At 40.0% G+C, this 18,699-nt stretch overlaps 2 protein-coding genes and 1 long non-coding RNA gene across 10 annotated transcripts; 2 read left to right on the top strand and 1 right to left on the bottom strand.

The window, feature by feature from the left end:
* The first annotated feature begins 1,175 nt into the window (after nt 1-1,175).
* Nucleotides 1,176-11,659, top strand: AFG2B (AFG2 AAA ATPase homolog B). Of its 6 annotated transcripts, none has more exons than XR_010433770.1 (10): nt 1,176-2,485; nt 3,477-3,662; nt 4,960-5,124; nt 5,668-5,877; nt 6,287-6,517; nt 7,389-7,523; nt 8,188-8,313; nt 8,980-9,152; nt 10,519-10,644; nt 11,571-11,659. XR_010433770.1 is itself a non-coding variant. In XM_064668854.1 (9 exons), the coding sequence occupies exons 1-8, from the start codon at nt 1,409-1,411 to the stop codon at nt 9,130-9,132; spliced, it is 2,283 nt and encodes a 760-aa protein (XP_064524924.1). In that variant the 5' UTR covers nt 1,176-1,408; the 3' UTR covers nt 9,133-9,152; nt 11,571-11,658. The 6 variants fall into 6 exon arrangements, 2 of the variants coding, with proteins under 2 accessions (XP_064524924.1, XP_064524923.1); XR_010433771.1 differs by having other exon boundaries at nt 10,575-10,644; XR_010433772.1 differs by lacking the exon at nt 11,571-11,659 and adding an exon at nt 10,790-10,943.
* C12H15orf48 (chromosome 12 C15orf48 homolog) lies at nt 11,124-15,097 on the top strand. Its single transcript, XM_064668884.1, has 4 exons — nt 11,124-11,302; nt 11,571-11,659; nt 12,410-12,470; nt 13,127-15,097. Exons 1-4 carry the CDS (start codon nt 11,261-11,263, stop codon nt 13,193-13,195), a joined length of 261 nt encoding a protein of 86 aa, XP_064524954.1. The 5' UTR covers nt 11,124-11,260; the 3' UTR covers nt 13,196-15,097.
* LOC135420915 (uncharacterized) lies at nt 14,060-17,225 on the bottom strand. Of its 3 annotated transcripts, none has more exons than XR_010433776.1 (3): nt 16,724-17,212; nt 16,128-16,215; nt 14,060-14,557 (listed from the first exon to the last, which is right to left on the bottom strand). It is a non-coding gene; the product is annotated as an uncharacterized LOC135420915 (long non-coding RNA). The 3 variants fall into 3 exon arrangements; XR_010433775.1 differs by having other exon boundaries at nt 16,451-17,212; XR_010433774.1 differs by having other exon boundaries at nt 16,128-17,225.
* Between the last annotated feature and the right edge of the window lie 1,474 nt (nt 17,226-18,699).

Here is an 18,699-nt window from a genome sequence, read left to right on the forward strand (position 1 = left end):
TGAAGCTACTTGCAAGAATAAAATTATGCACATACTAAATTTTATAGATCACAATTTTATCTTGTATCCCACAATGCTGACAGACCTCCTGGAAGGTTTTTATAAAAGTACTGCACAATTCACAGCACAATTTAGGAAGGTGGTGATGGACCAAAACTTTATACAATTATTTTTCTTAAATGCTGATTAAGTATTTGTCAGAGCAACATACTACAACAGTTCTACCAATTGTTAAATAAATATCTGTGTTTTAATTACTTGTATCAGCAGCTTCTCGAGTCAGTTGTGTGGCTTCACACATATTTCTTTAACCAGCACCCACAGTTGACTCAACCCTGACCACTGGTGACAAAGATGCTGCCCTGAGCCAAGGGAAGCACTTGGCAGGGTCATGGGAAAGTGGAAGCCCAACTTTTGGGAACATGTTTAAGAAGTACCAAACCAACAAGCAGGAGGTGCTGAGGAGACAAAATGAGGGTGACGAAATGAGGGCAGTGAGTGATCCCTGCCATGACCAGCTCTGTGGAGAACAAGCCAAGTGGCAGTGGGAAAAGGGGGGCAGTGCATTTCGTCTGTGGAATAAAGGTATAAGAAATCTCTAGGACACATTCACCTCACAGGCAGTGCTTTGACAGCCCTTCAAAAGGGAAGGCCCAGGGAGGCAGCTGAGGCAGGATGTGAGGGAGGTGGTGCACATGGAGGACTGTGTCCAGTTCTGGGCCCCTCATCTCAGGAAGGGCAACGAAGATGGTGAAGGGTCTTGCACGCAAATCCAGTGAGCAGCAGCTGAGGGAGCTGGGGATGTTTCTCCTGGAGAAAAGGAGGCTCAGCTGAGACCTTATCCCTCTCTACAGTTCCCTGAAAGGAGGTTGTAGCCAGGTGGGGGTCGAGCTGTTCTCCCAGGCAATAAGTGACAGGATAAGAGGACAAGCTGCGTTAGGGGAGGTTTAGGTTGGACATTTGGAAGAATTTCTCCACAGGACGGGTGGTCAAACACTGGAATGGGCTGCCCATGGAGGTGGCGGAGTGACGTCCCCGCAGGTGTCTAGGGAAGGACTGGACCGGGCACAGCGAGCTCCTTTTCTAACACAGTCACTTCTCCGATCCTGCGTTGGCTGAGGCGGGGCCTCGCCCGCCTGCTCCGCTGTGGCGCATGCGCGGGACCGCCTGTCAGCGCGGGAGTGGGTCCGCTCCATCCCGGCCGGGACGTGTTCCACTGCCGGCTGTGCCATCCCGGCCGGGACATTCCCGGCTGTCCCATCCCGGGACGGGAATGTCGGGGGGCCGCGGTGTCCCTGGCGGTGGCGGCGGAGCAGGAGCCCCGCGGGAGAGCGAGGCGCGGTGAGTAAGCAGCCGGCCGGGCCCGCGCGGAGCAGGGCGGTCGCTGCCCTCGCCCGCGGAGGGAGCGATGGAGCCGGCGGCCTTGAAGCTGCTTCCACCGGACCCGGGAGATGAGGGCACGCAGCGCTGCCGGCTGGGACCTGCCGCGCTGTCCTTGCTGGGGGCCCGGCTCGGCGCCCCGCTGAGGATCTCGCTGCCCGGCGGGTGCTGTGTGTGCACGGCGTGGCCCCGGCACGACCTGGCCGACGGGTTCCTGCAGGCCGACCTGACCTGCGGCACCGCGGGCCTGGCCCCGCCGGCCCTGCGCGGGCTCTCGCTGGATGTGCGGCAGCTGGAGCCGCTGCCCCACCGGCGGCTGGGGAAGGCGGCGGTCAGGGTGGTCCTCAGGAGCGCCGCGCTGAAAAAGTCGACTCCCAGAGCGGTGTTGCAGGAGACGATCAGAGAACTGTTGAGAAATGTTTATGTTTTGCCTCGTTACGTTGTTACTGTTGCCCCAAGTCCCGAAAATCCCGTGGTGTATGTTGAAATACTGTCTGCAGACTCTTTGGTGGAGGAAGCTGGATTGATAACCCCCCAAACAAGCATAAAAATTAAGGAGGTGATCACTTTAGAGTGGTACAGACATTTGTCAGAAGGCATTGCAAAAACTTCAGTTGCAGGACTAGATGATGTGGGAAAGTCTTTGAAAGAAATGATTGATCTGCCTTTGCGCTTTCCAAAAACTTTTAAGAACCTGGGGCTTTCTGTCCCTAATGGAGTGCTGTTAATTGGGCCCCCAGGTGTAGGGAAAACTCTTATGGTAAAGGCAGTAGCAGAAGAGGTGGGTGCATTTCTGTTTGGCGTCAGTGGCCCAGCCCTCCATGGCTCAAGGCCAGGAGAAGGTGAAGAGAATTTGAGGAGAGTCTTTGAAAAAGGCAGAGAAATGTCCCAGGAAGGCCCAACCATTCTCTTCTTTGATGAAATTGATTCTTTGTGCCCGAAGCGAGGAAGTTCAAGCAATGCTCCCGAAGATCGGATTGTTGCTCAGCTGCTGACGCTCCTGGATGGTGTAAGGAGCGAGGGTAAGATGGTCATTGTGGCAGCAACAAACAGGCCAGATGCCTTAGACCCTGCACTCAGAAGACCTGGCAGATTTGACAGAGAGGTAAATAAACCCTCTTATTCATACACACTTTTGTCTTTCCTTATTGATGTGGAAGGGGGCTGTTGATAAAGTTTAATGTCTACTGGTCGTGTTTCAGAGTGGGATTCTACAGCCTTGAGCCAGGTATCCTATTTCTTTGCTTTGCTTCAGCTTGGGTAAGGTGGGATTTTTTTTTTACTCGGGATACTGAGAACTCGGTATACTTCAAAATAGACAAGGGGATTCTTTATGCTTCTTTATCTTTACCTGTCCTTGAGGGGTTTGTTTGCTTACAGATACTTAGCTTTACAGGCTTAAGTTTTTTCATTTAAATTCTAGATTGAAGATTGATGCATCTCTCCTTAAAGATTTATTGTGACAGAGAACTAGTAACCTCTTGTGTCAAAAATTCTATTCAGATTTCAGTAACAGGTTGAGTCTGTTCTGGAAAACTTCTGTTAGCCTAGTAGCCAAAAGAAGAAAAACACAGTTGTGCAACTTACAGTTCTTTTGCTTGTGTTGTTTATTTTTCTATCTAAACCCACTTTTGGATCATCCAGTTTAGTCAAGATCTTAAATGCTTTCATAATTGTAATTTTCATTATTTTCCAGGATTTATAGATGGTTGAGATATATTTTTATAAAGGTGTTTCACCAGGGTTTTAATAATGTATGAGTGTTTATCTCATTGATTTATTTTTCCCTGTCATATGAATCTAATTTAGTCCTTGTGATGCAAGGAAATTATTATTTCAATGTTATGTTGAAATTACCTGAAAATGGGACTTGGTAGACACTAGCTGACAGTGTCTTATGAACAACTGTTTGTACAAACACTGTTCACTTGGAAATTAAGTGGTATTTTAAATATTTGTCATTTGTATAGTGCTGCTAATAGGTTTCTTGTAACAATATTTAGTTACCAATATAAAACAGAGATGAAAGCTCTATAAAATAAGATAAGTATAGCACAATATTTACTTAAATTTTTTGTTTATTATATTTGGTTTAGGTTATTATTGGGACCCCAACAGTCACACAAAGAAGATCCATCCTGCAGTTGCTTACGTCCAATATGCCCATTTGTGCGGACGTTGATTTGGCTCAGCTGGCAGAGCTGAGCCCTGGGTATGTGGGAGCTGACCTCACAGCACTCTGCAGGGAAGCTGTGATGCAGGCTGTGTCCCACAGCTCCTTGGTATGGCTGCACATCACTCAAGGACAGTGTCATTAATGTACTTACCACCTTTTCCTCATTAATGCTTAGCTTTACTCGAAAAGCTCAAGAAGTTGAAGACTCAGAAATTAAAATACTAAAACCACCAAATATGTTACAAATATATATATGCCATTTTTTCTAGTCCTCTCAGTTCTCACCTGAAAGGACTGTTTTCTACTTTCTGAGTGAAAAGTTTTGCTGAAAGTTTTTATCCTCTTCCTCTTTATGATTGTGCAAAGCAGACATTTTTGTCTTTTTCAGCAAACTGTGTCCACCAAAACTCTCTTTTGAAGCTACTTAATTTCATTTATTATTTAATTTAATTTAGAATTCTACTTTCTAATAACTGCAAGTTAAAGTTAGGTTATAACAAGTGTATAACAGCTAGTGAAAATAACTATTATCATCTGGGTTGTATGGCTGGATATAAAATTCTTGTAGACACAAGGTATACAACTGCCCAGTGTGCAGAAATTTAACCTCTTAGCAATTCTCTAATTCTATTTCTATAATGCCTGTTTCTTAATACTCCTGTCTCTATTCTGGCTTTTACAAAAATTGTGAGATACATGTTTGATGTAGTTTTTCATCTGGAATGGCTGAGCAGAAATTTAAAGCCATATTTGTAAAATTTCCAAAGTCAAAAGCATCTGCAGAGAATGGTAGAACCCTCTGTCTTCACTTGGGTAGAAAAAAAAGAGAGCATAGCACTGAAAATAATAAAATTATTTGGGCCTGGTATCTCAGAAAAGAATAGATGGACAAATGAAAGTAATGAATAAGTAGATGGCCCCTTTGCAAGTGCCTTTGTAAAATACATCTTAGTTCTGTTACTGTATCTGTAGTTTAATAATGTTATTGTATAGCATGTTTGAGATAAAATGTGTTGCATTCTTCAGTGTGGTGAAAATGGATGTTGCAACCTTTTTATTTCTATTCAGAAGATTGTATGATTTATTGTGTGGTAACCCTCAAATTAGCAACATTTAGCACATCACTGTCTACTGGAGCTATAATTTACGGAATAGTAGTTTTCTCTAAAACATTAATTTCTGTTAAAATAGATTTTTCTTGTGTAAAATCATGCCATTAAGGAGAATGTATTTTACTTTTTGTTGCATTTTTACATCTGCAGTTCTCTAGGCTCATTAGGGCAGGAATTGGCTTCTTTATTAGTTGCATTTGGCCTTCTGTGAAGTGTTTCACATATAATGCAGCATTTAAGTATTACCTAAAAATATTGTTAATATGCTTTATCTGTTTGGGGTTTTTTTAGGAGTCAACTGAAACTGAAACCACGATTAACATGGGAGATTTCCAAGAAGCTTTTAAAAAAATTCAACCATCCTCTTTTCGAAGTGCAGTTGGACTAACAGAGTGTAAACCTGTGACTTGGGAGCAAATTGGTGGTCTTGAAGATGTAAAATTAAAGTTAAAACAGGTAACATGTAGAACAAATTTAGATGAACAGCTAATTTCTAATAAGCATATGCTCCAAGTTTTTCTGTATGCTAATTATGAAAATTAATTCTCTTGCTAATTACCTGATTATAAACTGTATTTTAAACATTTTTATACTGCATTAAGTTATTACAATGTTTGAGCTAGAGGTCTTCCTGTTACAAGATAATAATATCTTGTAACACCAAGCATAATACTATCATGGGAAAATATGCATGTTTTTTAGTAGCTGAAAGATACTTAACTTGTAGCCAGATAATTTGTGAATATTCCTGAATATTTAGCCAGAGGTGGCTCTTGTGTATCATCTCTCCATGACTGCCTTTAGTCTGCTTCCATCTGCTTCAGAGGGAAACTTTAAGAAGGGGGAATTATATATGAAGAAAGACTAAATCAGTATTCCCCGATTTCAAATGAATGTTTGTATCAAGGAGAAGCAGCGATGTGCTTGGCAGTTTTATTGATTGCCTATGAACTGTAGTCTTGTTACTAAGAATTTCATCCCTTTTTTATGTATTGGCAGAGTATTGAGTGGCCTATGAAGTTTCCTCAGGCATTTGCTCGGATGGGCCTGTCCCATCCCAAGGGAATCCTTCTCTATGGACCTTCTGGCTGTGCCAAAACCACGCTGGTGAGGGCTGTGGCCACCAGCTGTCACTGTTCCTTTCTCTCTGTAAGTGGTGCTGACTTGTTCTCACCTTATGTTGGAGACTCAGAGAAGATTTTGTCTCAGGTACAGTTTTTAATTTGTGTAAGGCTTATGGTTTATTTTTGCTTGACTTCTGTAAAGTGTTAGTTAGACCTAAATTTTGTTATTGAAAAGATCATAGAGGTCTCATCTGATTATTAAATAGAAATGGCTTAGAGATTCACATTTATATAAAAGTGAGAATCTATCCCTAAAATTATAAAGTTTTAAACTTTATAAGTATTTCTAGTCTTTTGTTTTCAGTTCATTTAAGAATATAAATAAGAAGCAGAATCTGCCTATAGTAAATGTAAGCCAGAACAGCTCTTGTGAGTCGTTATAAATGTACCTTTAAACTTAAGTAAAATACAGAGTATATGCAACTGAACTTTTTTCACCTTACCTGATAGACTGCATGCATTAATGTTTGACTTTATGAACATTTTTTAAAAAGGTTTTTCGGCAAGCAAGAGCAAACACTCCAGCAATAATATTCCTGGATGAGATTGACACTCTCCTGGGGTGTCGGTCACACGGCAGGACTGGCCCGGGGGTCTCACAGCGGGTTCTGTCTGTTCTCCTCAACGAGTTGGATGGTGTTGGGCTCAAAGTTACAGAAAGAAGAGGAAGCAAATTACAGCTTGAGGGGCAGTGCCAAGAACAAAGTGATGATGAGGAAAGAAAGGTATTTATACTCCCTTTTTTGTAGAAGAATGATAAATGCTGTCCACTTGTTCCAAAAATTTTACTCGTTGGCATTCACACTTCTTAAACTTAAAATCCTCAAGCTTAAAAAGGTGCAAGATGCTCTTTTACTCTGCCATAATATCTAATTTTTAGAAAATACTGTATATAGGCTGCAGACTTTTTATGTACACTGTTCCTCGAGGAGACTGTTTGAACAAAATACCCACACAGGCTAATGAGCATTACTAATTGGTGTTCATCTTCTGTCACAAAAATCCTCTCCTTGACACTACAGTAATTTTTTAGACTGATTGTGCTATTTTTACTCTTGTTCAAGTTCCTCCCTGAACTTACTTTTTATAAGCATTTCCCCTACTTCATTTGTAGTTCTTTCTCATACATACTGCATACAAAAGCAGCACAGTTATGATCAGTTACTTACTCAAACAAAAAGTTGTACCTTCGCTTTTCACTGAATGGTTCGCAATATTTAATATTTAGCTTTTTTGTATTTAAATTTCTTCTTCTTATGATACTCTTTGGGGGAATATTAAAGAAAACAGTTTCAGAATTGTAGCATACTGAATTTTTGCATATAAAAGATTTTTTGTTGCAATCTGGCCAGAGAAAAGCCTCTGTTTATTGTCAAGGCAGATACTAACCATATTTCCTCTTTTTAATCTGATCTGCACCAAGGCATTTTTTTACTTCAAGAAAAATTAAATATTAATATTGAAAGGAAAATAGCTACATGTAAAGGTACATTGTCTTTTTGCCCTTCCCTTCTTCTCATTAGTTTTTAATGAATCTTTAACTATTATCTCTCTTTACCATGTTGCACTGATATGTTTGTATGATCTCTTACTCAGCTAGAGTTTCAGGAAACTTTGAACAAAGATTTCTTGGTAGTTGCTGCAACAAATAGACCAGATATGTTGGATGATGCCTTATTGCGTCCTGGAAGGTTGGACAAGATGATCTATATTCCACCTCCAGATCTGAAGGTGATGTATTTATTACACATCCTTATGTTGCTTTAAAGGTAGAGATATTAATTCCCAGTAGACTTGACTTTAAGAGCAAAGGGGGCATATTCCTGTAATATATTTAATGATGGATGATTCACTGAAGATCAGTCACCAAACTCAAGGTATAATGAAGAAATCTAAAAAGGAATAAAGACACTTGTATTTTAAGTACCTGTAACATTTTAATTGGTGCATGTAGTTGTAGTATTGCATAGAGAAATAAGGGAAAATTTGTGTTTACAAAATCAAGCTACAGTTTAGGAGATACCCATAACAAGTTGTCTGTCCTTGCTTCAAATAATTTTTGTGCCCTGTTCCCAAGGGTAGTGTAGCTACTTGTCCTGAGCTTCACATGAAAAGTTGACTCAAAACAGGCCAAATATGGACTCTTCAGTCTAAAGTATTGTGTTTTCATGAAGTAATGAGTAACTGTGAATAACAGACTTTAAAATATGAGATAACTGTAAGAGCAGGTAATATCTCCATTAATAGCATTTTATTCTTCCACTGAAACCAGGTAATTTTGGTATTCTTCTGGATTTTCCTTGGTTCTAATTTCAAATTTGTAACTGCTTTGGAGAAGGATTAATTTTTGGTGTGTTTGGTTTTGTTTTCTTCTACAATATACACCAATTTACAGGGAAGACTTTCCATTTTGAAAATCTGCACTGAAAAAATTCCATTGGATACTGATGTGTCACTACAAGATGTGGCAGCCCTAACAGACCTCTTCTCTGGAGCTGATATTGAAAATCTGTGCAAGGAGGTAAGAAATATTCCTGGCTCATCTGTGAAATAAACTGTAAATGAAAACTTTCAATGAAAGAGGAGAGCTAACTCATAGATGTTACCAAGCCATCAGTAGTACAGATTCTTTCAGTTTGTATTGAAAATATAAAGAGTAAAACGGGAGAACTGCACAAGGGTTAATTCTTTAAATAAAAAAGCCAAATAAGAATGAAATCTTTCTGTGATAATTTAATAGAAGTTAAGGAACTGTACTACCCTTTATTTTGTGTGGCTCTCTCTAATCCATACTCACATCTGGGTGAATTGTACTCTGTGTACTGCAGGCAACTGCAGCATTTTTAGCTGAAATTAGCATGTAATGTCAAGACCAGAGAGAAAAAAACTAAGAGAAATCCAGAATTTGAGAAGAGTTGTATAAAAGAGAGAAGACTAGAAGAAAATCCAAATATATAAATGATCAAGGATGTATTGTCTAATCCAGACAGAAAAAGTGAATGAAGTTATAGTAACCTTATTTGATGTTTATCTGTTGTTAAATAACCATAAATTATACATTGCTGGTTTTAGGTGCTATAGCTAAGACTTTGTTCCTTGTAAGATATTTTAGAATACTTGCAATAAATTCATTGCAATTTAAAACATAATAAGCATTTCAAATTGTTAATTTTTTTTTCTTTTAAAGGCTGCTTTGTTGGCTTTGCAAGAGAATGGACTTGAAGCAACTGCTGTAAAACATGAGCATTTTGTGAAATCATTGAAGACTGTAAAACCATCCTTAAACAGAAAAGACTTGGAATTTTATGAAAAATTTTATAATCAAGAATTAGCCTCTTGAATCAAAAAGGAGTGGCATAGGTATTTTTAAATATATTGCAAAATTTTGAAAAGGCTTACATCTTTCCTGCTTTTTAATACTGTACTTACTGTAGGTTTCAGGGTGTATGAAATACAGTAAAGGTCTATAATTTTGATAATGAATAATAAATTAAAGTCTTGTTTGCTTTGGATAGGTTTACATCTGATGAAACAAGTAATTGAGATACTTAGATAAAGCACTGTGGAACAGCTTTTTTAGTGTTACTGTAGATTTCCCAGTTTTCAGTATAAACACTGGCATCACAAGAGTATTTAATTTATAATGTGTTGAGAAGTCTTCATAGGACAGTGAATATTTAAAAAGTAGAAAAGCTTTCACATGTTAAATAGGAGGAAGTAAGTCCCATTCTGTATAAGATGTGAAGTGTTTTATATGTGCCTATTCACAGGCTTACTTTCTTACAAGCAGATTCCAAAATATAGTGGCAGTGAAAAAGTTGTCAGTGCTTAATACCTTGTTGTAGGTTTGGAAGTCTGGAGTTTTAGGAGTAATTTTAGGTCAGTTACTGCTTACTGTACAAACATTTGGATTGAGTAAGCAGGTAAGAAGTATGCAATCAGCTCAAACTGTAATAATTTCTTTAGATAAGGTAGTTTGCTTTATAACAATTTGTGCAAAATTCTTTTCCTTACCCAACCATTCTTTGTCAGTGTATTTTTGTAAGTCACCTTCTAAAATACAGTTATATCCAAGGAAATTGGTACTACGTGTAAGTGTGCATTTTAACTTTCTAGAGTAGGAGGGGTTTTATTATTTTTTATTATATTTTCCTTTTTCCAATGAAAATATTTTTGAACTAAATACACCACTCTCAAAGATAGTTCCTTATTTCAGCTGAGGTTCGTGAGTTATAAACCCATTAACAAATATTTCTTTCTTATAACAGGGACAGTAGGGACTGCACTGAGTGTGGTTTATAGTGAGATGGATCACAAAAGGCAGTTCCAAGGCAGTTGGTGACTGTGGAGGGCCAAAGGCCGTAGTAGAAGCCATTGTAACCTAGGAAAGGGTTTAGCTGGGTGGCTTTGATCACCATTTTATGGAAAGGACTATCTTTATTGCTTTATTGCTGGCAACAACCTAGCAATGCTTGTGAACTTCCCAAACACCCAAAGGTTTCTCAGCAGCAGTGCTGAGAAAAAGTGTTAAACGCTTCTAGGTAATTCTGTTTTGCTTCCCAGTGTTTGAGGGTTTGTATTAGAATTGCCAGACCTGACAGTTGTTGTGACAGCAGAATGCTCCCAGTCCTTTGCCTCAAAGACCCTGCTGCTTAACTTCCATAGTTGCTCCCTAGAGGGACCAACAGAACTACTTGTGCCCTGTCGTGTCTGTTCCTTGCTGCAGGGAGCCAGCAGAGCGTGCAGTAACAGCAGCCTTTTCTTCCTCTCCCTGCTTTCCAGTGGGCAAGAGAGAAGGGGAGAAATATTCAGGAGTCATCTGCTGGCAGCACTCACCTCCAGCCTGCCCCTGGTAGGAGTTTTTCCCAGACAGGGATATTGGAAAGAGATGAGAGCTGTGTAACACAGCAGAGTGATGGGAACATGGGCCTGGGTTAAGCTTTTGCTGCAGCAAAAGGTGACACGATGACATTGGGGTCCTCTTTGGGTCGCTATAGGCGCCTCTCTGAGCTCTGGAAGAGACAGACCCTGGCCTCACCTGGGCGTTTGCCTGGGTATGCTGTTCTTTGGGCAGCTGCCTGGAGACGGGGACAGACAAGAAGACAAAGGAGAAATGGAGAAGAAAGGTTTGAGTGCTGCAGTAACGGAGAGAGAAGGAGTTGCGAGAGGAAGGCGGGAAGAGCACGCGCAGCATCCCGGTCTCCCGGCAGCTCCCTTTGGGGCCGGGAACTCCTTAGGGCGCTCCCCTGCGCCTACCGCCGCGGGCCAGGGGGTGGCACTGCTGGCCCGTCCCGTCCCGTCCCGTCCCGTCCCGCCTCCGCGCCCCGGGGCGCGGTGCGGTGCGTATATAACGCGGTGCGTGTGCAGCGCGGGGAGCGCCCGTCCCCGCAGCCCGGTACCGTCCTGCCCCTCTCCCCCGGGGTGCGGTAACACGAACCGCTTGTCCCAGGTCCGCAGCCGCCGCCACGATGAACAAGAGCATCTTCCAGATACTTAAAACAAAAAGAGAAGTAAGTTTTCCCAGAAGCCGGGGCCGTGGTGCCCGCCCCTGGGGAGGGATGCGGCTGGCGCGGGCAGGTGCGCCGGGGCTGCCGCGGGATAGAGAGCACCTTCCCGGGGAAAGGGAGAGAGCGAGGGCCCCGTGTTAGAAGTGAGGTGGTGTGAAGAGTAATATACGCTAACAGCTAATGCCACCTGAGTGCTGTATAACCCCTGCTCCCCCAGTCGAGGCTCTCAGCCGGGACACCAGTTCAGCTCTTTCTCCGTTTTGTCTTTCAGCTCGTTCCCCTGGCTGGAATACTGTCCGTGGCAGCAGTTGGGGCGTTCTCTTTTAGCTTGTATTCCCTATTCGGCAAATCTGATGTGATGTAAGCAAAATACTTCTTGTTTGGTGCTCACCCTAACCTTTCTGTATTCGGCAGAAGTATTTGACCATCATGTTTTACATCAAAAAAAAAAAAAATCCATGTTCATGTTCCAGACTACTGGTAACACCTTAAATATCTGCAGATAGTAAATAGCAAAGAAATTAATTCGTTTGGACCGTAGTCCAAATTATTTCCTAATTTTTGATTTAATATTTTTTCTTTGCTTTAGGTGTAACAGGTTTTAAATGCTCCTATCAAGAATTTCAAATCATCAGATAGGTAGATGAGATGCAGATATGTTGCAACCAGACTATTAACTTGTATATGAAGAGCAGCATTGATAATATTAACTTAAGAGAGTATTCTAGTGGCTTGGCTAATAACTGGAATTAAGTCCTATACACTTCAAGCGTTGGGAAGTTTATTTATTTATTTTAAAGTGACTGGAATAGGCATTTTAGCTGTCAGAGTCCCCTTACTTTGTGTCCTTACTCAGTTCTGATTTTTCAGCTTGCTTCCCTTACAATGACACGATACATGAGTGTTGGCTTGGTTGGTCCTTTGGAAGATGCACATAAAGCAAGCCATTGTTGATTCTACCCAGAACACCCAAACCTGTAAACTTGTGTTTTGGGGAACTCCTTACTTAAGTAAATAGCTCTGCTGATGATAGGCTGCTCATATAAGAAAAACGTATGGAAGAACACACCTTAAAACATAGTACCTGTCTGGTTTTATCTTCTTTTAAAGGATTAACAGGAGTGGCAATCCAGAACCATGGGAAAATATTGATCCTACCAAGCCTCAGAAGGTAATTTTTACATGCAATATAGTCAATATAAATAGCATATATTTCCAACACAGTGAGTAACTTGTTTTAATGTGTAAGAACTAGCAAAATATTAATGAGGAAACACAAGTAAAGCTGATGTATATCTAATTAATAGTAGAAACAAAATTTTAGTTCCTTACTTTAGATCTTCCCTGTGTTACCTAATGATAGGGGATCAGCTATTACATTCTAGGTCTGATCTTGAACTTATGATACTCTTCTAGTTGCTGTGCTGTGTCTGTTCCCACTGCCAACATCCATTTACTCAATTCCATTGATAACACTGGAAATTTGGAGTACAGAGGAAGGCTGTTTCCCCTTGCTCCTGAATTACAAAATTGACTAAGAATATTTTGGTACTGCAGCCTGAAGGAAAAATATCTTTATTTAGTAGAGCATCTACTATAAGGAAAAATAAAATTCTTTGGCATTATTATCTATGTAATATCCAAACTATTTTGTTCAACAAATTATTATATATGTCATCAGTTGCTATTTTTGCATACCTCTGAAAGAAAAATGTAAAGCTACTAGAAATTCTTCACCAATAGGTTGATGTATGACTTGGGGGGTGTGGGAGTGGAGTAAATGCCCACTGGGATTTTGCTAACTTTCATATTTTCCATTTCTTCCAGCTATTAACAATCCAGCAGAAATGGCAGCCTATAGAAGAGCTGGAAAATGTCAAAAAGCTTATGAAGTGAGAAGTTTCTGTTGCCTCAAAAAGGTGCCCTATGAATCTAGTGGAATCACTTCTGCACAAACTTGACTACTGAAATCAGTGTGCGGAAATGCTTCTGCTACATTTTTGGGGTCTTCCTCCATTTTTTTGGACTCTGAATGAGGAATTTCGTGTTGCTTTAGAAGTTGGCAAACAGCATCCACATAGTCCAAAAAAACTGACTCAAATATTCATTTTCAGTAGGCATTTGATGCCAAATGTTGAATATTCAGATGGTAATTATAGATGGAAAAAGCCTTCACAGTTTTTGTAGAATTTTGAGATTTTTTTCAAAATACATTATTTTTGTTATTTTATAAATTTTTAATTAAATAAATGCTAAATTTTTACAACAATTTATGTAAATTCTGTAAATGGAGGTTACCCAAAAGCCCTTCTAAACTGGAATTCCTGGTCTGCTTCCTCTCTATGCTGTATTTCAATGCAGTATATAGACCAAAGTCATATCCAGAAGATGTCTTTGTATGGCAACATATGTGGTCATAAAGTACACTTGCATTTCTTGTCTACATTAGATGTGATGACAGTTTAAGTCAAGACTCATGTTCTGCTGCAAATACTCAAACTTATATATGTGCTCACCTTAACCTGCTGAGGAGTCCAGTAGGTTATTTAAGGGTGTGTTTGAGACTGCAGGATTAGAACTGAAGAATTGAGCATGGCTAAAACAGAAATGAAAATGAGATAATTTCTGTTGTGTTTAAATATTGTTCATGTTTAAATTTAGAAAAAGTTACTAGAATTAGGAAATTTGCATTATCCCAAACAATGTTAATTTCTTCTTTTTGTCCAAGGTTGTTCAAGTGCAAGCTCAAATGTACTGCACAGTTAACAATATTTTTAAACATTTCTATGTGCTGTTAGGAACATCTACTTTATCAAATAGAAACTAACATATTAAAATTAGAAATGATTCTATGAAGAGACACTTCCTTTCTAAGCATCTGTGTGTTTTCTTATGGGTTGGCCAGGGAAAGAATGTAATGGGCAGACCCCCAGTAAATTAATGAGACAAGAAATGCATCCAATGATAGAACAGTCCTTTTGTAGATATTTTCTGTATTTTTGTAGATATTTTCTATCTTCTAAGCAGTTTCACAGTCTGTTACTCAGTTTCTTTTACAATGGACGTTCAGAAGGGAGATTAGTTTCTGTCAGGAAGAAAGCAAAAGTGAAACAACTGCTAACTGGAAAAAGTCCCCCTAAATGAGTAATAGTCAAGTGCTTTAGGTCGCTCTGCTGCAGCAAAGACAAACTTCAGCTTGAAAAGCTGCTTCCCAAATTTCAAGGTGGCTTGGCTTCAGAAGCTTTATGTTTTCTTCAGCTGAGGAAAAAAAGTTAAAATGTTACTTTATCAGATTCAGCGTAAATATTTATCAAGTAATGATGACTCAGCAGCTTTTATGTTTTAGAACGAGAGGAACTACTGGTTTTCAGAATACCTTCTTAGCTTTCATTTTAAGGAATGGCATTACAAGGTTGGATAGCATAGAACCATAAAGATACAGTGCTCTGAGGAGTACAAATTTAAAGTATTTTAATACAGAAAATATTTCAAAATATTTCTCTACTTTATTCTATATTTCCATATTTTTACTGGACTGTGCCAAACAAAACAAAGTGCTGTGCTCTGAGTTGATGCATGAATTAAATGAGTGTGTTCTTCAGTACACCAGCTGTATGGTCTGTAAATACTATGAAATAAATGTAAGTAATTTTTATGTCATTTTTGTATTTAACTACTTTTCAGTGATGATTCCAGTAACATATTAAGCAGTATGACTGCTATCAGTCACGGGTTGTTGCTTCTCTCATCCTGTCCTGAAGCATAACAGCTTTAGTAATAAACTGTTTTGCCTTGTTAGCTGCTCTGTTTTTTGTTTTTTAATATAGATTTGTTGGGAGGGTTGTCACATAATGTGAGAAATCAAAATATTTTTCTGCACTTCAAAAAGATTGTGAGTGTTATGAAAGTTCTTGGGATTTTGTGTCTTCTCTGACTGTCCCTAAAAATCGGTCTCTTGCATAGGTGAGGACTTTTGGAGAGCACACCAAGAAAAATTACTGTACCTCCCCAGCTCAACTACTATGTGTATAGACATAAATCTATACACACAATATACAAATTATTTCCTTGTTCTACAAACAGTAAAGATTCAATTGGCTGAATTCTATGAGCTGGTGTTTATCAGAAGAGTAAGACTTCCCTGTCCTGTGTTAAGCAAATCCATGACTTCTTATTCCATGGACAGTTTAGAGGTTATTGAAGTAATTTACAGCTTTTTTCCTTCTCTCCATTTTGTCTCCTACTCCATTCTGTTCTTTGGGTTGGGTTGGGTTTTTTGGTTGTTTTTGTAAACAATGGCTATCTTTGCTCACCAATTCTAGTACTTTTTCAAAAAACTGTATCACCTCCAACTTTCATATTAATTACAAAGTTTAATTAAAATGCTCACTGGCTTGTTAGAGTTTCAAATATAGATTAGAAACCATTAGAAATGTTTTTAATAGTTCTAATCACCATTAGAAATGCATCATTAGAATCTATGGTCACATTTTTCTAATTTTTTCTAAGTAGTCTATTTGTAAATACCTCTCTGGAAGAGAAGAAGAATAGGAGCTTGCTTTCTGCAGTGTACGTACAATCAGTTACTAATTTTTGTTATTATAGTAGTACTGAAGGACTTAAAACTGCAGATCTTGTGCTGTTGTGGTTACCAGAGCACTGTATGGAGTTTTCAGTTCGAGGGTTTTTTGCCTGTGATAGCCCTGGTGTCAGCATTTCTCCTCCTGATGTCCTGTAGCCCCTGTATTTCTCTACCACAAGGTGCTGTTAGTATAGTACTGTACTGTCTGGTTACTTCATTGCCATTCTGCAGAAAATAGTAACTTACAGAGGGGGCTGATGCAACTGTTAAAGGAAATGGTTCATCCTGCAGTTGTCGCCTGTCTCAGTGCAGAGGGGGCTGTCCCCAGGACTAGCTGTGAAAAGCAAACGAGAAATGGGAATGATTCACTGGATCTGGCCAATATTTGGTGTGGGACACCTCCCAGAAAAGCTTTCAGATTAAACAAACAAGGCCACACTACTCAGCACAGCTTTAGTTTGCTGTGTGAAGTCTTTGCTGTACAGCACATCCCTGCCATACGGGAACACACGCATAATGAGATTGCCTGAAAGTGTCACTGAAATGGAAATAAAAGCGTTAGCAATGACCTGGCCTCGGGCACTGCTGTGGGACAAGGTGAGTGTTGACCTTCAGGTTCTGCTGTGAACAGGCAGCTTGTTTGCCAAAAGCTCTCTCCGTCCTAAAACAGCCATCACACTCCTGGCACCCTGCAGAGCCCTCAGCCGGGTGTGTGACACCCCGTCTGCAGCGCCTCACCCTGACCAAAGATCACCCAGGTGTGATCACCGAGGCTGCACCAACCCTGTTTATGCTGTACCTTGACCTGATGAATAAGGGGTTTTGGTTTAATTAGCTTTTACCTTTAGATAATCTTGTTGTTGTGTGTGTTTTGGCCAGTGCTGTTTCTGGGAAGGTGCTGCCCTTCCTCAGGCCTTACCCAGGACGTGCGAGGGCCCCTCACACAGCACAGGGAGCCCAGGCCTACAACACATTTCACCCTTCCGAGTGAAAAGCTGCCCCACAGTGTTACCCCCTGTGCCTGTGGGGGGATGAGGGTGGTGTGAGAGAGCTGTAATGGGGGGTGGCAGAGCCCTCCTTAGGAGATGCATTAGCAAGTGAGAGCCCAAGAGATAGTCTGGCTTCAGGATACAGGCCATGTACTAGCCAACAAGGTTAGGAAATTAATTTAAATATACCCTCATCTATTAGCAGTGAGAGCCCAACAAGGGGTTTGGTTTGTGTTTCGTTTTCATTTTAAGACATCCAAGGTTTAGCCCCAGTGCATCAGGGGCCCGGCTGGGCCTCCCCCCACAGCACTGCCTTGGTGCTGGGCCTGGCTCTTGGCCTGGATTTGACCATATATAACATTCCCTGAAAGGTGTTCTGTATAAATAACTTCGGCTTCATGATGCAACATTTTTAAGGTGTAAAGCAAGTCACTTTTGTGACCTTGTTTCCATCAGGTTTACAAATGTGAATGTCTGTGAAAATTCAGATAAATGTGCTTCCAGTTTTACCAGCTGTCAAGCAGTAGAAAAATCACTCTCTTCAACTTGAAACATTTGATCTAGAAAGTTATTAGACTCTGGTATTACTTGCTTGCTGTCTCTCACACCCTCCTCCTATTTTCTACTGACACTTCTTTATTCTTTCACTTACTGGCATATATTTTATTCTTGCCAAATCTTTTTCTGTCTCACCCATAAAAACAAACATATCAGAAAAATTTAACATTTTTCTTGGCCTAATTTATTTCTACTATTTCTACAACTTGATGGTGCACTTGCATTGTGTTCCTGAAAGGTACACATGTCAAATGAGTAGATTAGAATATAGTTAGTCTGGTGGTTTGAATTCAGAAATTAAGCAGAAAAGGCCCTACTTGTAATGCTTGTCTTCCTTCTCCCTCCCCCTCTTCTACTTTGCTTTATTTATGCTGGTGGGATTGTAATAAATGCACCACTGGAGGTGAAAAAAGAGGATCCTTACTAGTAACAGTAAGGATGCATAGACTGAAAACTTCTCAAGAAGTCTATATTTTCAATATGTGCATAAATAACAGAAATACTTAAAAACTGTCTTTCCATTTTTAAAAAAATGAAGCAGAAATCTGGGTCATAGATGTAAACATGCCTAAAGACTCACATAAAAACATTTGCAGTTTTTCTTTTGATTTTTTAACATATTAACATTATATTAGGTAGGGAGGGTCCATTCCACTGAAAGCTCTCTCTTAATTATGCTGCTGCAGAAAAAAATAAAGACCATATCTGCTAATAATATTATAGGAGACACTTCCTTACCCACTTCTATCAAAATATCTCTTATTTTGAGTAAAGGCTGTTCTGTTAGTGAAATTCAGTTCACCTGGTTGCTTCCTAGCAAGGAAATGCCAAAAGAACTTGTTCATGTTCTGTAACTCCAAAATTGAAGTGGTCAGGCAGGTCTTAACCCTAAGCACTATAAATCATTGTGATTCCTGTAGCATTGCAGACTGGATAGTGCCAGTCCAGGCAATAGCTGTGAAATAATTTTTTCCATTCATGGATTTTTTGAGTAATTACAAAACATTTCTTTTAAGTTCAAACTCTCTTCGCCCTCACTCAGCCAGACTTGCTGACTTCCCTGACCCCAAGTGTTGCTGAAGCAGGAGCAGGAGCTGATAGGTCTTGAACTTGGGACTTTTATCACAGCAATTGATTTTTAAAGCAGAATTCCCCACTGATGTGAGTGGGAATGCTGCACAGACACTGCTGTTACCAGATCATGGTGAACTGAGGAGCTACAGACTCTGCAGGACAAGTCATTAGGATACAGCACCAAAAACAGACTGTGA

Source organism: Pseudopipra pipra, chromosome 12 (assembly GCF_036250125.1).
Source record: "Pseudopipra pipra isolate bDixPip1 chromosome 12, bDixPip1.hap1, whole genome shotgun sequence".
Lineage (NCBI taxonomy): Eukaryota > Metazoa > Chordata > Aves > Passeriformes > Pipridae > Pseudopipra > Pseudopipra pipra.

Excerpts from the sequence above, each read along its gene's own strand:
- AFG2B (XM_064668854.1), top strand. The coding sequence starts at position 1,409 with ATGGAGCCGGCGGCCTTGAAGCTGCTTCCACCGGACCCGGGAGATGAG. Across the intron at positions 2,486-3,476 it reads CTGGCAGATTTGACAGAGAG|GTTATTATTGGGACCCCAAC; the intron begins GTAAATAAACCC and ends TATTTGGTTTAG. Across the intron at positions 5,125-5,667 it reads TAAAATTAAAGTTAAAACAG|AGTATTGAGTGGCCTATGAA; the intron begins GTAACATGTAGA and ends ATGTATTGGCAG.
- C12H15orf48 (XM_064668884.1), top strand. The coding sequence starts at position 11,261 with ATGAACAAGAGCATCTTCCAGATACTTAAAACAAAAAGAGAA. Across the intron at positions 11,303-11,570 it reads TACTTAAAACAAAAAGAGAA|CTCGTTCCCCTGGCTGGAAT; the intron begins GTAAGTTTTCCC and ends TTTGTCTTTCAG. Across the intron at positions 12,471-13,126 it reads ATCCTACCAAGCCTCAGAAG|CTATTAACAATCCAGCAGAA; the intron begins GTAATTTTTACA and ends CATTTCTTCCAG.